Source organism: Zea mays, chromosome 2, assembly GCF_902167145.1.
Source record: "Zea mays cultivar B73 chromosome 2, Zm-B73-REFERENCE-NAM-5.0, whole genome shotgun sequence".
NCBI lineage: Eukaryota > Viridiplantae > Streptophyta > Magnoliopsida > Poales > Poaceae > Zea > Zea mays.
This window is the reverse complement of record NC_050097.1, coordinates 203,392,007-203,408,977: the sequence shown is the minus strand read 5'-3', so window position 1 is coordinate 203,408,977 and position 16,971 is coordinate 203,392,007. Positions and strand designations below refer to the sequence as shown.

The 16,971-nt window shown below is 45.9% G+C and overlaps 3 protein-coding genes across 3 annotated transcripts; 2 read left to right on the top strand and 1 right to left on the bottom strand.

Moving 5' to 3' along the window:
* The first annotated feature begins 454 nt into the window (after nucleotides 1-454).
* LOC100285947 (pollen-specific kinase partner protein) lies at nucleotides 455-3,685 on the top strand. Its single transcript, NM_001370733.1, has 5 exons — nucleotides 455-834; nucleotides 994-1,110; nucleotides 1,182-1,723; nucleotides 2,588-2,938; nucleotides 3,059-3,685. The coding sequence occupies exons 1-5, from the start codon at nucleotides 594-596 to the stop codon at nucleotides 3,479-3,481; spliced, it is 1,674 nt and encodes a 557-aa protein (NP_001357662.1). The 5' UTR covers nucleotides 455-593; the 3' UTR covers nucleotides 3,482-3,685.
* Nucleotides 3,686-5,036: 1,351 nt separating this feature from the next.
* On the top strand, nucleotides 5,037-6,198 carry LOC103647632 (uncharacterized). Its single transcript, NM_001319753.2, has 2 exons — nucleotides 5,037-5,829; nucleotides 5,930-6,198. Exons 1-2 carry the CDS (start codon nucleotides 5,107-5,109, stop codon nucleotides 6,020-6,022), a joined length of 816 nt encoding a protein of 271 aa, NP_001306682.1. The 5' UTR covers nucleotides 5,037-5,106; the 3' UTR covers nucleotides 6,023-6,198.
* Nucleotides 6,199-7,203: 1,005 nt separating this feature from the next.
* On the bottom strand, nucleotides 7,204-16,533 carry LOC100382522 (putative ACT-domain containing protein kinase family protein). The gene is made up of 16 exons (NM_001175259.2): nucleotides 16,004-16,533; nucleotides 15,743-15,857; nucleotides 14,747-14,838; nucleotides 14,485-14,598; nucleotides 13,793-13,847; nucleotides 13,482-13,592; nucleotides 12,963-13,016; nucleotides 12,691-12,866; nucleotides 12,494-12,601; nucleotides 11,991-12,064; nucleotides 11,721-11,896; nucleotides 11,154-11,249; nucleotides 8,438-8,518; nucleotides 8,282-8,335; nucleotides 7,732-7,866; nucleotides 7,204-7,658 (listed from the first exon to the last, which is right to left on the bottom strand). Exons 1-16 carry the CDS (start codon nucleotides 16,261-16,263, stop codon nucleotides 7,578-7,580), a joined length of 1,782 nt encoding a protein of 593 aa, NP_001168730.1. The 5' UTR covers nucleotides 16,264-16,533; the 3' UTR covers nucleotides 7,204-7,577.
* Between the last annotated feature and the right edge of the window lie 438 nt (nucleotides 16,534-16,971).

The following is a 16,971-nucleotide window of genomic DNA, read 5'->3' as shown; positions in this document are numbered from 1 at the left end:
AAAACATTGTTAAATTGATACCTCTTTATTCAAATTTGTTACCGCCGATATTCGAGTAGCAATCATTACCATTACCATTTATGTTACATTTCGTGAAACAAATGACACCCAAGCTCAAGCCATGCCTTGAACAAAGATAGAGAAGATCACTAGTGCTGGAATGCTGGATTCACACCTGCGCGAAAGCGAAGAGCGAGCTGAGACTGAGACACCTGCACAGAAAAGCTGGATGACACAGGCACATACGCACATCCTACAGAAATACAACGCGCCCACGGTACATGATCAGTAGTAGTACCACAAGTGGCAGTGTTGAGCACGAACATCACCGCCGCGCTAATCCACCATTCAAACGAGATTAGTAAAAAAACAAACGGGGAGCTCAGAGAAAAAGGAATAAACAAATAGAGGAAGCAGCGCAGTCGGAGGCAGTGAGCTCGCTCTCCTGCTCCTACAGGCTGCAGTTGCGCTGTGCCTGTGCGTCCAGTTCCATCGCTTTCCCTCCTCCCCAGTCCCCACTCCCAGATGCGATTTCCCTCTCCACCGCCACAGCGCCTAGCTTAGCCAGCCAGCCGGCGGCCATCGCCGCCGCAATGGCGACCGCGTCGGAGGACGAGGCCGCCTCGGACCGCTGCAGCGGCAGCTACAGCCCCAGCGCCGACGTCAGCGAGTCCGAAACCTCCAGTGACTGCTCCGCGCCCACCACGCGCCGCTTCGCCTCCTCCTCCTCGGCCTCCGCCACCGTCTCCCGCCTCGCGTCCTCCTCCTCGTCGCTCCCCACCCCGGCATCGGCCGCCGCCTTCTACCTCTCCAAGCCAACCCCCGACCTCTCCGGTAAGCGGCCCCCGCCCTGTCCCCCCCCCCCCCCCCCCCCCCCCCCCCCCCCCCCCCCCCCCCCCCTTTGCTTAGATCTCTCTCCAAAATCTCCTCTTGTTTCTTTCCTCTCACAGCAAGTTCTTGCTCTTGCCCTGTCCCGCGCTTCTGTGGCGCCAGAGATCGACATGATGAAGGAGCGCTTCGCGAAGCTCCTGCTCGGCGAGGACATGTCGGGCAGCGGGAAGGGCGTCTGCACCGCGCTCGCCATCTCCAATGCCATCACCAACCTCTCCGGTACGCTCGCGCCCAACCGCCGCCGTGCTACCCCACCCGCACGCCCGGATTTCTGACGCTCTCACGTCCAGCCACCGTGTTCGGCGAGCTGTGGAGGCTGGAGCCGCTCGCGACGGCGAGGAAGGCGATGTGGACGCGGGAGATGGAGTGGCTGCTCTCCGTCGCTGACTCCATCGTCGAGCTCACCCCCTCCATCCAGGAGCTCCCCGAAGGCGGCGGCCAGTTCGAGGTCATGGTCCCGCGCCCGCGCAGCGACCTCTACATGAACCTCCCCGCGCTCAAGAAACTCGACGCCATGCTCCTCGCGATGATTGACGGGTTCAAGGATACGGAGTTCTGGTACGTGGACAGAGGGGTTATGGTCGAGGATAGCGGGGGTCCGTTCCCGTCCTCATCCTCGTCGTCTTGTGGCCGGCCGTCAGTGCGGCAGGAGGACAAGTGGTGGTTGCCCTGCCCAAGAGTGCCGCCCAAGGGGCTGTCTGAGGACGCGAGGAGGAAGTTGCAGCAAAGCAGGGATTGTGCAAACCAGATACTCAAGGCGGCCATGGCGATTAACAGCGATGTGCTCGCCGAGATGGAAATCCCCGAAGTGTACCTGGAGACACTGCCCAAGGTAAAACAATTACAGCTAGGGATTCACTGCTACCAGCTCTATCTCTTGGAATCCATGTCGTGTGCTTGCTTGCTACATTGTACTTCAATCCCTGGTAAAGAAAGGACCAATTGCATACAATCCCTGTGGAAGGGACCGCTCACTTCCTATATATGCTTGTAAACGTAGAGCTCAATTAATGTGTTTTAGTACATTTTATCGAGTGAAGGTGATGGTCATCAGTTACGGCAATGCCTTTTTTTTTTGCATGAACAAGTGTTGTCACTCTAGCTGTCGTCAGTTGTAGGCTCTAACCCATTGGTGTTATGAGGAATTAATTGATGACTGTAATATAATATGGAAAAAGCTGAAGAAGCCATAGCTGTATTTCCTTTTGTATTTCATTTTCATTGAGAGTAAATCTGTCATGTTGTGCGGGATTATAAATGCTTCCTTTTGAAGGCCTGAATGTTTATAGTCCAATCACTTTGTTCTTGACTCTCATATGCTAGGAGTTATCTGGAATTTTCCAGCAACTTGGTTTAGTGCATATTGCAATGTCATAAAGAAGTTTAATTAGCATTCCCAAAAAATAAGATGAGTCTGGCAGTGATTAAAATTAAGGTCATGTAGAACTGCAGTACAAATACTGGCCTTACCAGGTGCAGATCACAGTTATGACTGAGTTTAGCATTTGTACTATTGTCACTGCATGTATCAAGGCATTTCTTTCCCTCTTTGTTGATACTGACCATATATGACATTCCTGCTCTGTTTTTGTCTGCAAACAGCACATATTTTTCTTTGGTCTAATATAGCCTAATAATGGAGGTGGGTATTTCCGTATTGATACGCTCAGTCTAATATCTTATTTTTTTTCTGCAGAACGGTAAATCTTGCTTGGGTGAGATAATTTATCGATACATAACAGCTGAGCAGTTCTCACCAGAATGTCTCCTAGATTGCTTGGATCTATCATCCGAGCACCACACACTTGAAGTGGCAAACAGAATAGAAGGTGCCATCCATGTTTGGAAACTGAAAGGCCAAAAAAAGTCGACACCTCAAGCCAAATCAAAGATATCTTGGGGTGGAAAAGTGAAGGGTCTTGTTGGAGATAAGGAGAAGAGCCACACTTTGTCTGAAAGAGCTGATGGTCTATTGCAGAGCTTAAGATTGAGATATCCAGGCCTGCCACAAACTTCCCTTGACATGAACAAGATACAGTATAACAAGGTAAAGCTCATGCAAAAACAAATAACCATGGACTTCTTCTCTGGCCAAATCAAAATCGATCAAGTCTTTCTTTCAGTTACACAAACCACAATCTTCACTTTGTTTCTTGCGTGTTTTTAGGATGTCGGGCAGTCCATACTTGAATGCTACTCAAGGGTTCTGGAGAGCTTGGCATTTAACATAATTGCAAGAATTGATGATGTGATCTATGTTGATGATGCTACAAACAGATCAGCTGCTGCTGAGTCTGTTTCGATCTTCAATCGTGGCACAGGTGTGCCAGTTCAGAAGAGGATCTCTCCAAGCCCATTCTCTATTCAGAATTCGCCGTATGGCTCTCCGTTCGCAACACCCACTTTCTGCTCATCCACCCCAGTTACAGGCAGCCCTGGAAGGGTACAGCCCCCATTAAACAAAAACATTCTAGGAACTCAAGAAATCAAGGTCGAAAAGCTCTTTTCTGGTGATCTAGAGAAGGTCTGGACATATGCAGGAAACTTGAGCGCTAGGAAAGACGCTGGAGATGCTCCTGAGAGAGACTGAAGGGCGATGGAGGAAGGTAGACATGTACCGACAGCCGACAGATCCTGTAATTGCTAGTAGCTAGATCTTCCTGTACAGAAGCAGCATGAGTATTTTTTTTTGTTCTTTTTGTAGCGAGCCGATCATTGTGTGCTCTGCTTACAATGAATGGATGTCACCTGATCTGAACAGAGAAACTTGTAGTTTCAGCTGTAGTTTTTTTTTGTTGTTGTCTGGATTGGCTGTTTAGCAGTGTACTTTTTCGTGTTTATACTGCAAGGCTGGGTTCAGCAGCAAATGACTGAATTCCTGCTACTTCTGTAGCAAGCCGATCATTGTGTACTGCTGCTGCTTTTTTTTTGTCGCTGAAGTGAAGGTGTTGGTCAACAGCTAACTTCAGTCGCAGTGGAATGTAAGCTGGTGATGGATTCCGATGCCTGATCTTCTGCTGCCTGTTAGTTTCATTATACGCATTTAATGAATTTGATCTGTCCCTCCTCAGTGGGTGTTTGGTTCAAGGGTTTAGTCCTAATCATTTCGGATTTGAATGTCAATAACGAGTATTAAATATAATCTAATTTAAAATAATTACATAGACGACTAAATAGCAAGACAAATTTTTTAAATCTAATTAATCCATATTAGGAATTGTTTGGTGTAACATCACATAGATGAAACATGGATTAATTAGTCTTAATAATTGCCTTGTCATTTAATTATCATCTTTATAATTAGTTTTGTAATTTGACTATATTTAATACTTGTAACTAGTATTAAAACATCTCATGTGTAAGAATTTAGTCTGGTGAACCAAACACCCAATGCTTTGGGTATTGAGAGCAGGTTTACAATTTCGCTAGTACGGAGTACGGACCGAAATTTCGTTGTTTTATCAAAGTTTGACTTTTGTATTTTTTTTTGAATTTGGGACCAAAATATATAATTTTTCGAACCGAAAATTCAATCTTACCGAAAACGAGCCTTGAACTGAATAGGAGAGTACTGTCGGACGTAGCACGTGCTGCCTGTTTCCGCCGCTTTTGATAGCATCAAGGTGAGATCTAGATGTGTGAAATGATAAAATGGCACACTATTTATTCATCGCTATTTGCGAGTAATTAATCAAATCCAGTTGATAAATCGTCAGATCTCCGTTCTCTTACTCTGCGCTGCAACTGGACGGTACGTACAACTAATCTAATTTTTCAGCTTCTGCATGGACGAGGAGGTCAGGACTTACGGCTTGTTCGCTGCGGCTTGCTGCGGCTGCAATCCGGCTGCGGCTGCGGCTTCTACAGTATTTTTCTCTCTATGGATTGCAGCTGCAGCAGTCCAAACAGCTGCAACAGTGTCGGCTTGCAGCCTGCCGAACACGCCCTTATTCCAGATTCTTACGGCAACGTTACCAAACCCTCGGGTGAAAGCAGCAAGCTTCAACTGCAGATATACCAAGCCGCCTCCCTTCGTCTCCGATCACCTCCATACCGAGCAGCATTTCTTCTCTTCCCACGGCAAGTTTCGCAACCGGACACGGACAGACACACTGCACAGTATAAGTAATTTGGCCCTGGTCACGTACAAGACAAGGAAAGCTCTGCAGCTCTTAACATCAAGCAGACCCGGCCAGGCCAGCACCAGCCGCAGCAATGACGTCCATGACGGCAGCTACAGACGTGAAGCCGGCGCCGGCCGCTGGCGGCCCGCAGCTGAAGCTGCTGGTGGACAGGCGTTCGCGGCGCGTGCTGTACGCGGAGGCCCGCAAGGATGCGGTGGACTTCCTGATCGGCCTGCTGCGCGTGCCCGCGGGCCTCGCGGCGCGCGCACTGGCCAAGCGCGGCGAGCCCGCGCCGGGCTCCCTGGGCTCGCTCTACGCGGGCGCGCTGGCCCTAGACGACGCCTTCTTCGTCTCCAGCTCGCCCAACCGCGACGCGCTGCTCAGCCCCTCGACGCTGCCCTCCGCCGCGCTCCCGCTGCTGCTCGGCGAGGGCGCGGTCCCGCCGGCGCCGGCGCCTCCCCCGCCGCAGCGGTTCTTCCGGTGCAACGCGTACGCGCCCCCGTGCCGCGGGAACCCGACGAACGTGACGGACGTGGCGGGCCTGCCGTGCCCGGCGTGCCGGCAGCCGATGACCATGGAGATGCGGCTGCCGCCCGGGGACGCGCACGGCAAGCAGCTGGCGCTTGCGCGGGCGCAGGAGGCCGCGGGGCTGGGCGCCGGCGGGTACGTGAAGGAGGTGGTGACGTACCTGGTGATGGACGACCTCACCGTGGCGCCCATGTCCACCATCTCCGCCATCATGCTGCTCAAGAAGTTCGACGTCAAGGACTGCTCCGCGTTGGAGGAGACGACCGTTGAGCTCGGCACAAAAGAGGTGAGCGCTGGCTCATGCACATGCACTAGCTAGCACCGCTGCTGGTCAAAGTCGCATGCGTGCGCTCTGACAAGTTCTCTAACTTTTGATCGATGGACAGGCCGTGATGCTCCTCAAGGCGTCGCTGCAGTCGTCGACGGCGCTGACGGATGTCTTCAGCGGTGGCGTTTCGATTGACAGGATTAGCGGTTAATGAGGGAGTCGTCGAACATGAACATCGTTATGATCAGTCAATGTGTATGTACATAAAGCATGCGAACGAATCAGAGCAACCATGATCTCCTAATAATTTGAAACTTCAGTGTTAATGTGTAACGGTGTATGGATGACTATGATTGCGAACCAAAATAATGCAGTAAAATGAATCAATGGTGTTATGTCCGATGTGTGAATGCTGAGATGGCTCTCCGTGAAGTCGGCAAAAAATGTGTTGGCGCCGATCTAGACGCTAAACACTGGAAAAGACCGATGACGATGTTCTCTGCGGAGGCGCGGACGGTCCGCAACATAGGGTCGGACGGTCTACGACCTGGCACAGGAGCGGCGCCTCCTCTGCGTATGTCCAAACGGTCTGCGTCTGGAGCTCGGATGGTCCGCGATGGCGTAGAGGATCTTCTTCGCAGCAGACTTAGATCTCGCCTTCAGGGAGGGACCCCGTCGGAGAGGAAAGATCCTATGGTGTGTCTTGGCGTCGGCAGGCCACCCAAAACGCCTATAGTCGACGTAGACCCGAAGAGAGTTTAAGATTCGAGGTAGAGGTAGACTAAACTAGAACTACTCTTAATGCATAAGGTAAAAAACCAAAAATAGAGTTGATTTGATCGATTGTGGGGGATTCAATTGATCGTAGCCCTTCATCTATATAAAAAGAAAGGTCTAGACCCGTTACAAGTCGTTTCTCGATTTAATTACAGATTTAGCTAAAAAATTTCGCAAGAAACTCAAAATCCTAACTAATTCTACGAACGCGTGGACCGTTCGCGCCACCACCGCGAACCGTCCGGACTCAGAGCCGGACCGTCCATGAGGACATTTTTGTGTTCAACAGAAACGAACCAAAGAAACTGTGATCCCACATGGCTTCACTCGTTTACTGGGCTCTTTCATCCAGCAAAAGAGAAGAAAAGCATCGTGGATGATGCAAGTATGGCATCACAAGTCTACCTCTTTCTAGTGCTACTCCTCGAATCATCAGTGTCGAACTGTCGATGAAGACTACACACATGGTTTTTTTCTCTCCATTTGTTCTGAATATAAGATATTATAGTTTGTTCTCACGGCAACTGGGGAACAAAAATTGGCACAAGCGAGCAGAACCCATGCAGATGCAGGTGCCTTGTTCTGTTGTTCAGCTACTCAAGCTCGCCGCGCTGCCATAAACGAAAAGATGCTAAATGATGGAGTCTTAAAAGAATCATGCCACGGCCTGAATCTGGCTTTTTTTTTCATCTACAGCAGGATTGCACTCCCAGGGAAATCAGACTGATGATACAGTTCCCAAGCTTCCTCACCTATGTTATACATTGCGTAATGGAACTCAGGAATAACAAGCGGATATGCGGAAAGCGATGGCTGCAGCTAAATAAAAATTGCCGCTTCAGTCAACTGCAGCTGCACAGCAGGTCTGTATTTCTGTGTACTGGTGCTGACGTGCGAGGAACAGGCACTGCACTGGTTGTAGCTCAGGTCCTTCAAAGGACGGACCGAGGCCATGTACATTTTTATTATTAAAAGTCTTCGACTGTGTCTCAATGGCTCCGCCCCCTCAAAGCCGAAAAGAAACCACCCAGTGTTCTGTCCTTGTGCTTCCCATCGTGCTCCTCTCCGACCTGTAACGCGAGTTGACGTCAGCATAAGATTGTATTCCTATAATTACATGATGATTAGGTGTTTAACACATACCTCCTCTGCTATTCTCTGAAGAGTTTCTAATATTTCGGAGAAGTCTGGTCTTTGGGTAGGGTCCTGCTGCCAGCATTTCTGAAGAAGCTCGGAAAGCTTTGCGTGAGTATGCTTTGGAATTGTAGGCCGTAATCCCTGTGAACGAAACTTAACACATTAGAGAAGGACTCAATGCTGCAATCCTCTTCCCTTTCTCTGTACAGCGCAGAGGTGAGGGGAACTTCTAGATCCCCCTGGTCAAGAATCTATTGTCACTGGGATCCCATTGTCGTACACTCATTCTAAATATTCGCTAGTGTTCAAGCAAAACTCCACGAAAATATGTTCTTCGCATCATTTTATGTACCAAACCATCTGCATGATTTCATGGAATAAACGCGGATTCCAAGACATGTAGTTATTTTATCACAGTATAATGTGGCTAAGGCTATTGCTTTTCGAGAGAGAGAAATGTGATTAAATGGACAAAATGAGAATTACTCCACTTAGAAACAGAATTTTGAACAAATAAGACAGCTAGATTAAAAAAAATGAAGCTGCTGATTTTTACCTTCTGCACCACACCAACAGCGGCTTGTAGTGGAGTCAGGTACTCATAAGGAATCTGCAGAAATAGTGTAAGGTACCCATTAATAACTCATTTCAAAAAAATAATAACAAGCTAGCATAATGAATGGATTTGATAGCACAAGATTAATGCACGTACCTTCCCTGTGAGTAGTTCCCACATCAAAATTCCAAAACTAAAAACATCAGCCTTGTGATCATAGGGTTTGTGCTCAATGACCTGCAAGTATGTAAGATTTTATTACACGACATACCACTTGTGGGAAAAAATTAGTAAACTGGACAGCTATATTTCTTGAGTCCACTGGTGTGTGGTCCAAGCTTGTGATTATTTGGAAGATACCCTATACCGCTAAAACCTACTGTAACAAAAAACTATGTCATGGCCTGGTCCAGAGCCAGCTCCACTAGCCATAAGATAGCAGTGCGAAGCTACCAGGGTACAATAGCATGGAAGTCCTCACATTTCTTCTTTCACCAATTACTTTACTGCAAGTCATTTTTTTTAGGTTGAGGTTGTGGATTTATGCTCAGATGGTACAATCAATTTATTCTTATATGATGGTACAATCAATTAGTATTAAGGAATTTCCATTTCTCTCATGTTACAAGGAAATCCATTGATTTCATTCACACCTTCCACGGCAGGCACCAAAATCCTGCTAAATGGAAGGCCAGACAGGATTAGCTGTCATGCGCAAGGGCTGAGGCAGAGGTGGAACCTCTATCACCCATGCTGTTTGTTTTGGCCATGGAGGTATTGAACGGGCGCTTGGCCTCGCTGATCGGCTGGATTTCTTCACGCCATTGGGTCAGCAGGCAATTCGCTGCCACACACCACTTTATGCGGATGATCTTGTCATTTCTATTGCGACCCACCCAAAAGATCTGCATGTGCTCAGGGAGATTCTAAACATTTTTGGTCATGCCTCTAGGCTATTCACGAACTTGGACAAATGCGTCGCCACATCAATTCAGTGCATTGGAGCTCACCTTGACCACATCCAGTCAGTGCTGCAATGCAAGATTGTCGAGTTCATGTATCGCTATCTAGGGATACCACTCCATCTACAAACTGAAGAGTGAGGAACAACCCCTGGTGGCTACAGTCGCAAACATAATAATACCTTGGAAAAGGAAAGCTTTTGAATCTAGCCAGGCATGTAACACTCGTGTCAGTCTCTCTCTCTCGGCTATCCCAAACTCATCTTTCCTTTGTCTTATGCCTGTCACCATGAACTATCAAAGCCATTGACAAACGGCGAGGGGCATTTCTCTGGTCCGGCACTGGCATGGTGTCCGGAGAGCAATGTCAAGTGGCTTGGCCGGTGGTATGTCTAATCTGGGCGGATTGGGACTCGTCGATCTCCGTCTTGCACTGGTGCTCTATTGGGAGTGGCTGTGTAGATCGGACCAAACAGCCTCTAACGATCGTGCCATCCAGTCGACCTTCTCCGCAGCCACAGAGCCAGTGCTCGAGGATGGGAGGACTACATTTTTCTGGATTGGTCATTAGATTGATGGTTGCTGTGTTAAGTCCATACCGGCATTATTCACAGCAGGGCCAAGGCGGAGTCACAGCCGCTCAGTTTCGACAGCAATCATCAGAAACGCATGGGCATGTGACATCAAAGGGGCGCTAACGGTGCATGTTCTTCTTGACTACATTCGTGGCTGGGAGGTGATGGAAAGTGTCGTGTTACGTGAGGACACAGCGGATGTACTGCTCTGGCGCAGTGGCGCTGGTTTTTTTAGATAATGGGATAGAGTGTTCCCAGCCTACATCACGAAGATGACGGCCTGTCACGCCAACACAAGACCAACAGATCCAACTCAAAGAGCCACAAGCGGCGCTGGTTGGTGGACAACCTATATTCCGCTGCCTTGGCATGGCCAGGCGCTCTTCATCAGGTCTTGCACGCTGCTGGGGGCATGGAACTGTGGAAGGTGTGTGCACATAGCAAGGTGAAACACTTCTTCCGGCTTGTACTCCACATGCAGTGTTGGATAGCGGACAGACGCCATCTCCATGGTCTCCAAGATTCAGGCACTTGTGTGTTCTACTGCTAGGAGCCAGAGACCATCCATCATCTTTTCATTTCGTGCGCGTTTAGCCAAGTGGTCTGGGCCATGATCCTTGGGCGGATCAGCCTGCAGGAGTTGGTAATCCAACTGCACGGTTGCTTGTGGTCATGGTGGCTGTGCTCGAGAAAACAGATGCCAAAAGTAGAAAGACGCATCAATTTGTTGGCTCTGCTAAATAGCTGCATGCTGTGGAAAGAGCGCAATGAAGAACATTCAAACCAAAGGACAATTCAGCTCAGCTTGTGTTCCAGAACATCATCGAGGAGGCAGTCCGTTGGAATCAAGCAGGCTTCCGCCAGCTAAGACTGTGACTGCTGCTTCTAGCTGTTTATAACTTAGTGTGCTGACTCGTATCGCAAATTCATCTTGTAATAGCAAGCTTTTATCTTAATGTTGTAGCTGGGTGTATCATGTGTTAATCAATGGATTACCCATGGGAACCACTTGTACTTAACTTTCTACCTCCTCTTAATGAAATGCGTGTCATCAGGACCCGTTTCCGAAATAAACATGAGACATGAAGATGAACTTAAGTGCAGTTTGGTTCACGAAATGTAACACAAATGATAATAGTAATGATTCACACTCGATTACGGTTGGACTTAAACAAATATAGTTTAACGTTATCGGTTACCATTCACGTTACAAATACGTGAACCAAACAACACCTTAGAGCATGGGTGTTTCATGATCACATTTATTTAATATAAACCTATTATCATTGGCAGTGGTAAATATTAAAGGTAGCAAAGCTAATAATAAAGAATTACCTCTGGGGCCATCCAACGGTAAGTACCAGTTTCTGCAGTCATAACTCCAGATTGAGCTTTAACACGTGCAACACCAAAATCAGCAACTTTAACAGTCTGCAGAACGAAGCTAATAAAATTAAGCCAGGCAAATGTGTCCAGTCCTAGATTTGGTATAGTAGAAACTCTTCCGGGGCATGAAGAGCCATTGAGGCAGAAGGAACTTGTCACAAACAATACATGTATTTTTGCATGTCTGAAAGTATAGAAGCAAGCTTAAGGGGGTGTTTGGTTACCCCAAACTAAAATTTAGCCCCTGTCATATCGAATGTTTGAACCTCCGTTCCGGGTATTAAATGTAGTCGAATTATAAAACTAATTTGTCAGCCGAAGATTAAAAGACGAGACGAATCTAGTCCAGTTGGTTGGGTCTATATTTCATACTCCTATTTAAAAGTCAAACGCTTGATGTGACCCGGGTTAAACTTTAGCAGGGGCAACCAAACACCCCCTAAGTGTTGACTGAAATGAAATCCACATGAAAAAGGAGCAACTCCACGTTCTAAATGGCCTCATTAGATTACTTACCCCATTTTCATCCATCAGAAGGTTTGCAGTTTTCAAATCACGATGAATAATATTATTCTGGTGTAAGTAGCTCATGCCTTTTGACACATCCGTTGCAACTCCAACTAAAGCAGGAAGTTTGAAAACACCTTTATGTTTATGGAGGTAATCATACACACTTCCACCGGACATAAATTCTGGAAGAGAGGAAGATAAGATGGTTCACTCACTATTACGATCATGACAACAAGAAAATGGACAATTTGAAACGACCATTTTCTTCAACAATACCTGTGACTATACATAGGTTTGGGGGTTTAGTGCAAGCCCCAATAAATTGCACAACATTCTTGTGACGGACCTTCCTAAAATCCAAAAACATACTCAGCAAAGTAGTACATAAAAAAGCAGTGTCACGGAAGCAAACTATGGGGTGATTTTTATCATAAATGTGGTGCATTCATCCAGTTACATCCTGCATTTGAAGTTCAAATCTAGGCCCATTCTACAAGAGATCAATCAGTATGCAGATAATGAGATAAAGGATTGGTAACATAAGATGTTGGGAAGTAAATGACAGCAAAGAGATCTCGATATAAATGATGATTTGAAGTGACTTTAGGATAATCATTGCAGAAGAAATAAGACTAAGTGAAATGAGGTAAAATAACAAGAAGCCAAGTGCAACCTCAGAAACTTCAAAGGTATATTTAATTAGCATGCCAGACTACCAATATCACAATAAGAACCCATCTTGTAATACAAGGTGAAACAGAGTTGAGTGTAGTAACCACCTCATAATATATACTTCCTGAGCAAATTCTCGTTGCATGTCTGCATTTATTCTCTCAGGTTTCAGCACTTTAATAGCAACATCTTGACTGCAATATGTACCCCGGTAACTGGAAACAGAAACATATTGTTAAGTGAACTGTGAAGAAAACCTCAAAAGGATTTTTTTTCCCATGATAACTAGCACAAAAACACTCACAGGTCACCATATGATCCTGATGCTACTTTATTCCCAAACTTGAGAAGCTTTACATCAATTTCCCATTCACTAGCACCATCTGTTGGTATCTCAACACGGTCAGCTGCTGAATTCTCAGCAATCTGCATTTTTTCAACTGGAGTAGACCATGAATGAGATGAAGACCATGCTTGTGTCTGTTGAATCCAAGACAGTAGAAAAATGAGGATACAGAAAAAAGAATCTGTTGCAGTTAGAGCTCAACTAGTCAACAACGAATGAGTCTGTTCTACCTCTTCAATCCTGCCAATTTCCTTCTGCACTGCTTCTACTAAATCCTCTGTTTCCTAAGTAAATTAACAGGTAAATAAATAGTAAGAGACTGATAATAACAAAACAAAATGTGTAGATCACAGTGATGATTCTCTGAAGAATCAACAGTTCATTGGTAGCTGTTACCAACATTATTTTGTTGATTACATGCTCGATATATGTTACATGAGCCATGATGCTAGTCACAGGTCTCGTGCACATACACAAAATTAGCAACCCAATTCCATCAAATAAGTAAACTTCAGGATCTATAAAGACTTTTTACCTGTCTTATACCACATTAACTAAAAATGTTAAACCATATTATAAACTATCATGCGGATATCTTACATATTAACTTCACAAGCAGTATTCTGAGAACTCTTGCTCTCTGAGTTTATCTTTGAATGACATATACAGAGGCTATATATATTGAAAAGACAGCCTAGACTCACAGGGCATGGGAAATGATAACCAGAAAAGAATGACTTAGTGAATACCTCATCATGCCAACCGACAACAACGAAGACATCAAGTGAGTAGCCATCATTTGTTGAAAATGCATGTGCTTCTTGAATGTTTAGACCAAGCTCACCAAGCAGAGATGTCAGCTGTCAGTATCAGAAAATTTCATATCACTAAACAAGTAGATAAGAATACTAACTATACTAAATATCAAACATATTAACTCAAGTAGAGGTAGCGAGATATCAGTGAGAATGTATAATGTGTACAGAAGGACAAATATATGTACAAGATTTTTCAAGACATAAACCATACATATGAGAAATCCAACTGTACACAGGTTTACCTCACTGAGAAGTTTTGGCTTGTCAATGGTTGAAAAGGTGATTTCATGCATGGGCCTGAAATGACAGACAAGAAAACTATTGTATCTGCAGATAAACAAGTACTTAACAAAGGAAAAGAATGCAATTGGAGATTTCCTTATACCATGTATAGCATTAACTCACTAGTTAAAAATAATATGAAACTATGGCTGAACTACGATAAAATAAAAGGAAAAAGTAATTGACAGGAAACACTTGCTGTATAGCACAGTGGTGGGGAATGCAGAAGTGCAGCCTAAGGTCAGGAGTTTGACTCCCCATTCTCACCAGAAAAGGGCTAGTCACTGAAAATTTTCAGTAAAATATGTGTCCACTAATGGTTGCAGCACAATACGAGGCTGCAGGTGCTGCGTTGTTAGTGGCACATCCCGCACAGTCAGGTTTCATGGCTTTCTCTTGACACTGGGGAAGAGAATATTCTACCTTTCCGTCAATTCCTCATGGAGGTCTTGCCCCCAGGGGTCGGTTTATTTTCGTGTACTCCGCTGGTTACACTGGCTAGGGAGGAAATTTGTGCCTAGCTGGCAGGGGTTTAAGTCCTGGTTTAACTTAGTTGAAAAAAATGGTGGGATGTCTAAGGTTCTCTACTCTCTAAGATAAGATATTATAATATAAAGGTACCTAGAGACTAGAGTTTAAAAGCAAAGAGTACCTGTATAGAGATCGGCCATTATCAGAAGTGCTATCGTGATCATGAGACTTGCTAGCTTCAAGAGCAAGGGCCTCAAGATTTGTAGAAGAACCGAAGGCAGGAGGAGGATATATGCTGGAAACAAGTCATACATGTCAAACAAACACCACATCAAACGAATCAGTAGTAGATATATAATTTTTTTTGTTGCACATAGCATTAATGCAAAATACTTCTCATTGCCAATCTCCAAAGTATTAGACAGATGAGGAAACGCAGGTACCTTTGCTGCCTGTTCAACAGTCTTGAAGCGACTTCCTCCCCTGCAGTGTTCGAATCAGAATCAGTCTGATTCCCATCAAGAATTGGAGATACCTAATGAATCAAGACTCCAATAAGGATAATGACCAACAATAGTTGAAGGCCTTCATATTAATTGCTAATTTAGCAGTTAGTTAAAAAATAAAAAAATAAAGTTTATGTACAGAATTAAGAGTTTAAATTCAGGAACAATAACATATTATCGATTAAAACAAGGGTATTGGCACATGCTGAAAACTTAAACTCTAATTTGTAGGTACGGTTACTTGGTCAAAAACACAAAATGCATAGACATTGAACTATTGTCATGATTATGCATTTACAGAAAAATGCATAAATACAATATGCTTGTATTAAGATAATATCACGCAGTCAGAATCTGAGAGAACCCAAATTTGAGATAGTGAAGTAGAACGAAACCATTACAAGCTTCAGCTTGGAACACAGTGAAATTTCCCGTTAGCCCAGCCAGTACCCTGACTACTCAAATTGTTGCCACTCGAACATCGAAAACCAAACAGACCCTAAACAGCAAGGCATCAATGCAAAACCATGACATTACTTTCATGCTTTTGGCAATGAAAAGCTCGCGACGATCTGTTAGATTTTCCTATCAAAAGGAGCACGATGAGGCAATGAGCTCATCTCAATGAAAGATTAGTCCACTTAAAAAAGTAATCAGGTGAAACAGTGCCGTTTCTGTTTCGAAGGAATAGACGCAAAGGAATAACTCAGGTGAGTCCAGCAGGGCAGCCTTCGCACGGATGACATAAGTATAGTAAGGAAAAGATCAGAGAACTGGAATTCTCCATTGCAGGAATTTGTCACGACCAAGTGAACCAACCAACTAAAAAACGAACAGTAGGCAAAACCATATTGCGAATAGATAAACGAGAAAAACATGTGTTGACTTTGTCTACTTTATAACTAGTTAAAAAATGCATACAAAAATCATCACCTGCACGGACCGCACCGCGAAAGCCGGGCGATGAGCCGGATCCTTGGCCTGCTCCAGGAGCCGCTTGTGCGTGAGCACGTCCTCCGCCCTCTCCACGTTCACATCCATGGCGTAGCTGCAGAAACCAAAGCGAATCCATCCAGGTGAGCCCAGACCAGACCGCCGCCCGCAGCGAAAACCACTGGTGGGGGCGAATTGCATTCGTGCCACGTCACTGTCAATGGAAGAAGCGCTGTCGCGCGCGCGCGAGCGAGCACGTACCGGGCAGGGAGGCGGTTGAAGTGATTCCAGAGCTCGTCGTCGAACCCGGGCGCCCGCGCGTCGGGCAGGCCGGCGTCGTGGAGGCGCCGAAGAACCTCCGTGTACACCTCGAGCTTATGGCGCTGCTGCTGTTGCTGCTTCCGCGCCTGCGCCGCCGCGGCGGCCGATGACGAGGACGTCGCGGGCCCCGCCGCGCCGCCGCCGGACGCAGCGGTCGCGGCGTGGCTGCCGCAGCTCTCCGCGGTCTCCTCCACCGCCATTCGTCTAAGGCCCTCAGCGCCGCACACCCGCCCTCCGTTCTAGGGTCTCGATCTCCCCCCAGCTCGCAGATTAGGAAAGCGGAGCGGGGCGAGAGAAATAAATAACCGTGGCCGATTTTTTAAGGAGGGCTGGAGGAGGAGAAAGGAAACTAGAAAGTGGATGAAACGGCTACGACTACGAGGTGGAGGAGAGAGATTTCGTTTTGCGGTGACTGCCGGCAGCCGGACACTGAAAACTTGACTGGCGCGTGGCTGGCTCCGGGCGGCGGCGGTTGAGGTCTTGAGGATCTCTGACATAATAACGGTGCAAATAAGCTAAACTAAAACCACAGCCAAATCGTCAAAATATAATAACTTCAAATACATCTATTTTGAAATATATTTTATAACTAATCTAAAGATGCATTATAAGAGCATCTCCAAACGACTCTTTATTTTTAACTCTCTATTTTAATCTTTATTTGTCTCTCTATAAATATTAAACTTTATATATAACATCTCATTCCAACGGACTCTCCAATATGCAAGTTAGTTTGGCTAGCGAGAGTTGGTAGCCAAATTTAGCTAGTGAGAGAGTTAATTTAGAGAGCCGGATAACTTGGCAAGTTAAATGGCTAGTCTGTTGATGAGCTATTTTGTTATTAAATAGCTAAAATTTAGTTTGACAAGCTATTTAGATAGTCTCTTGGTGATGCTCTAAGTAGTTGT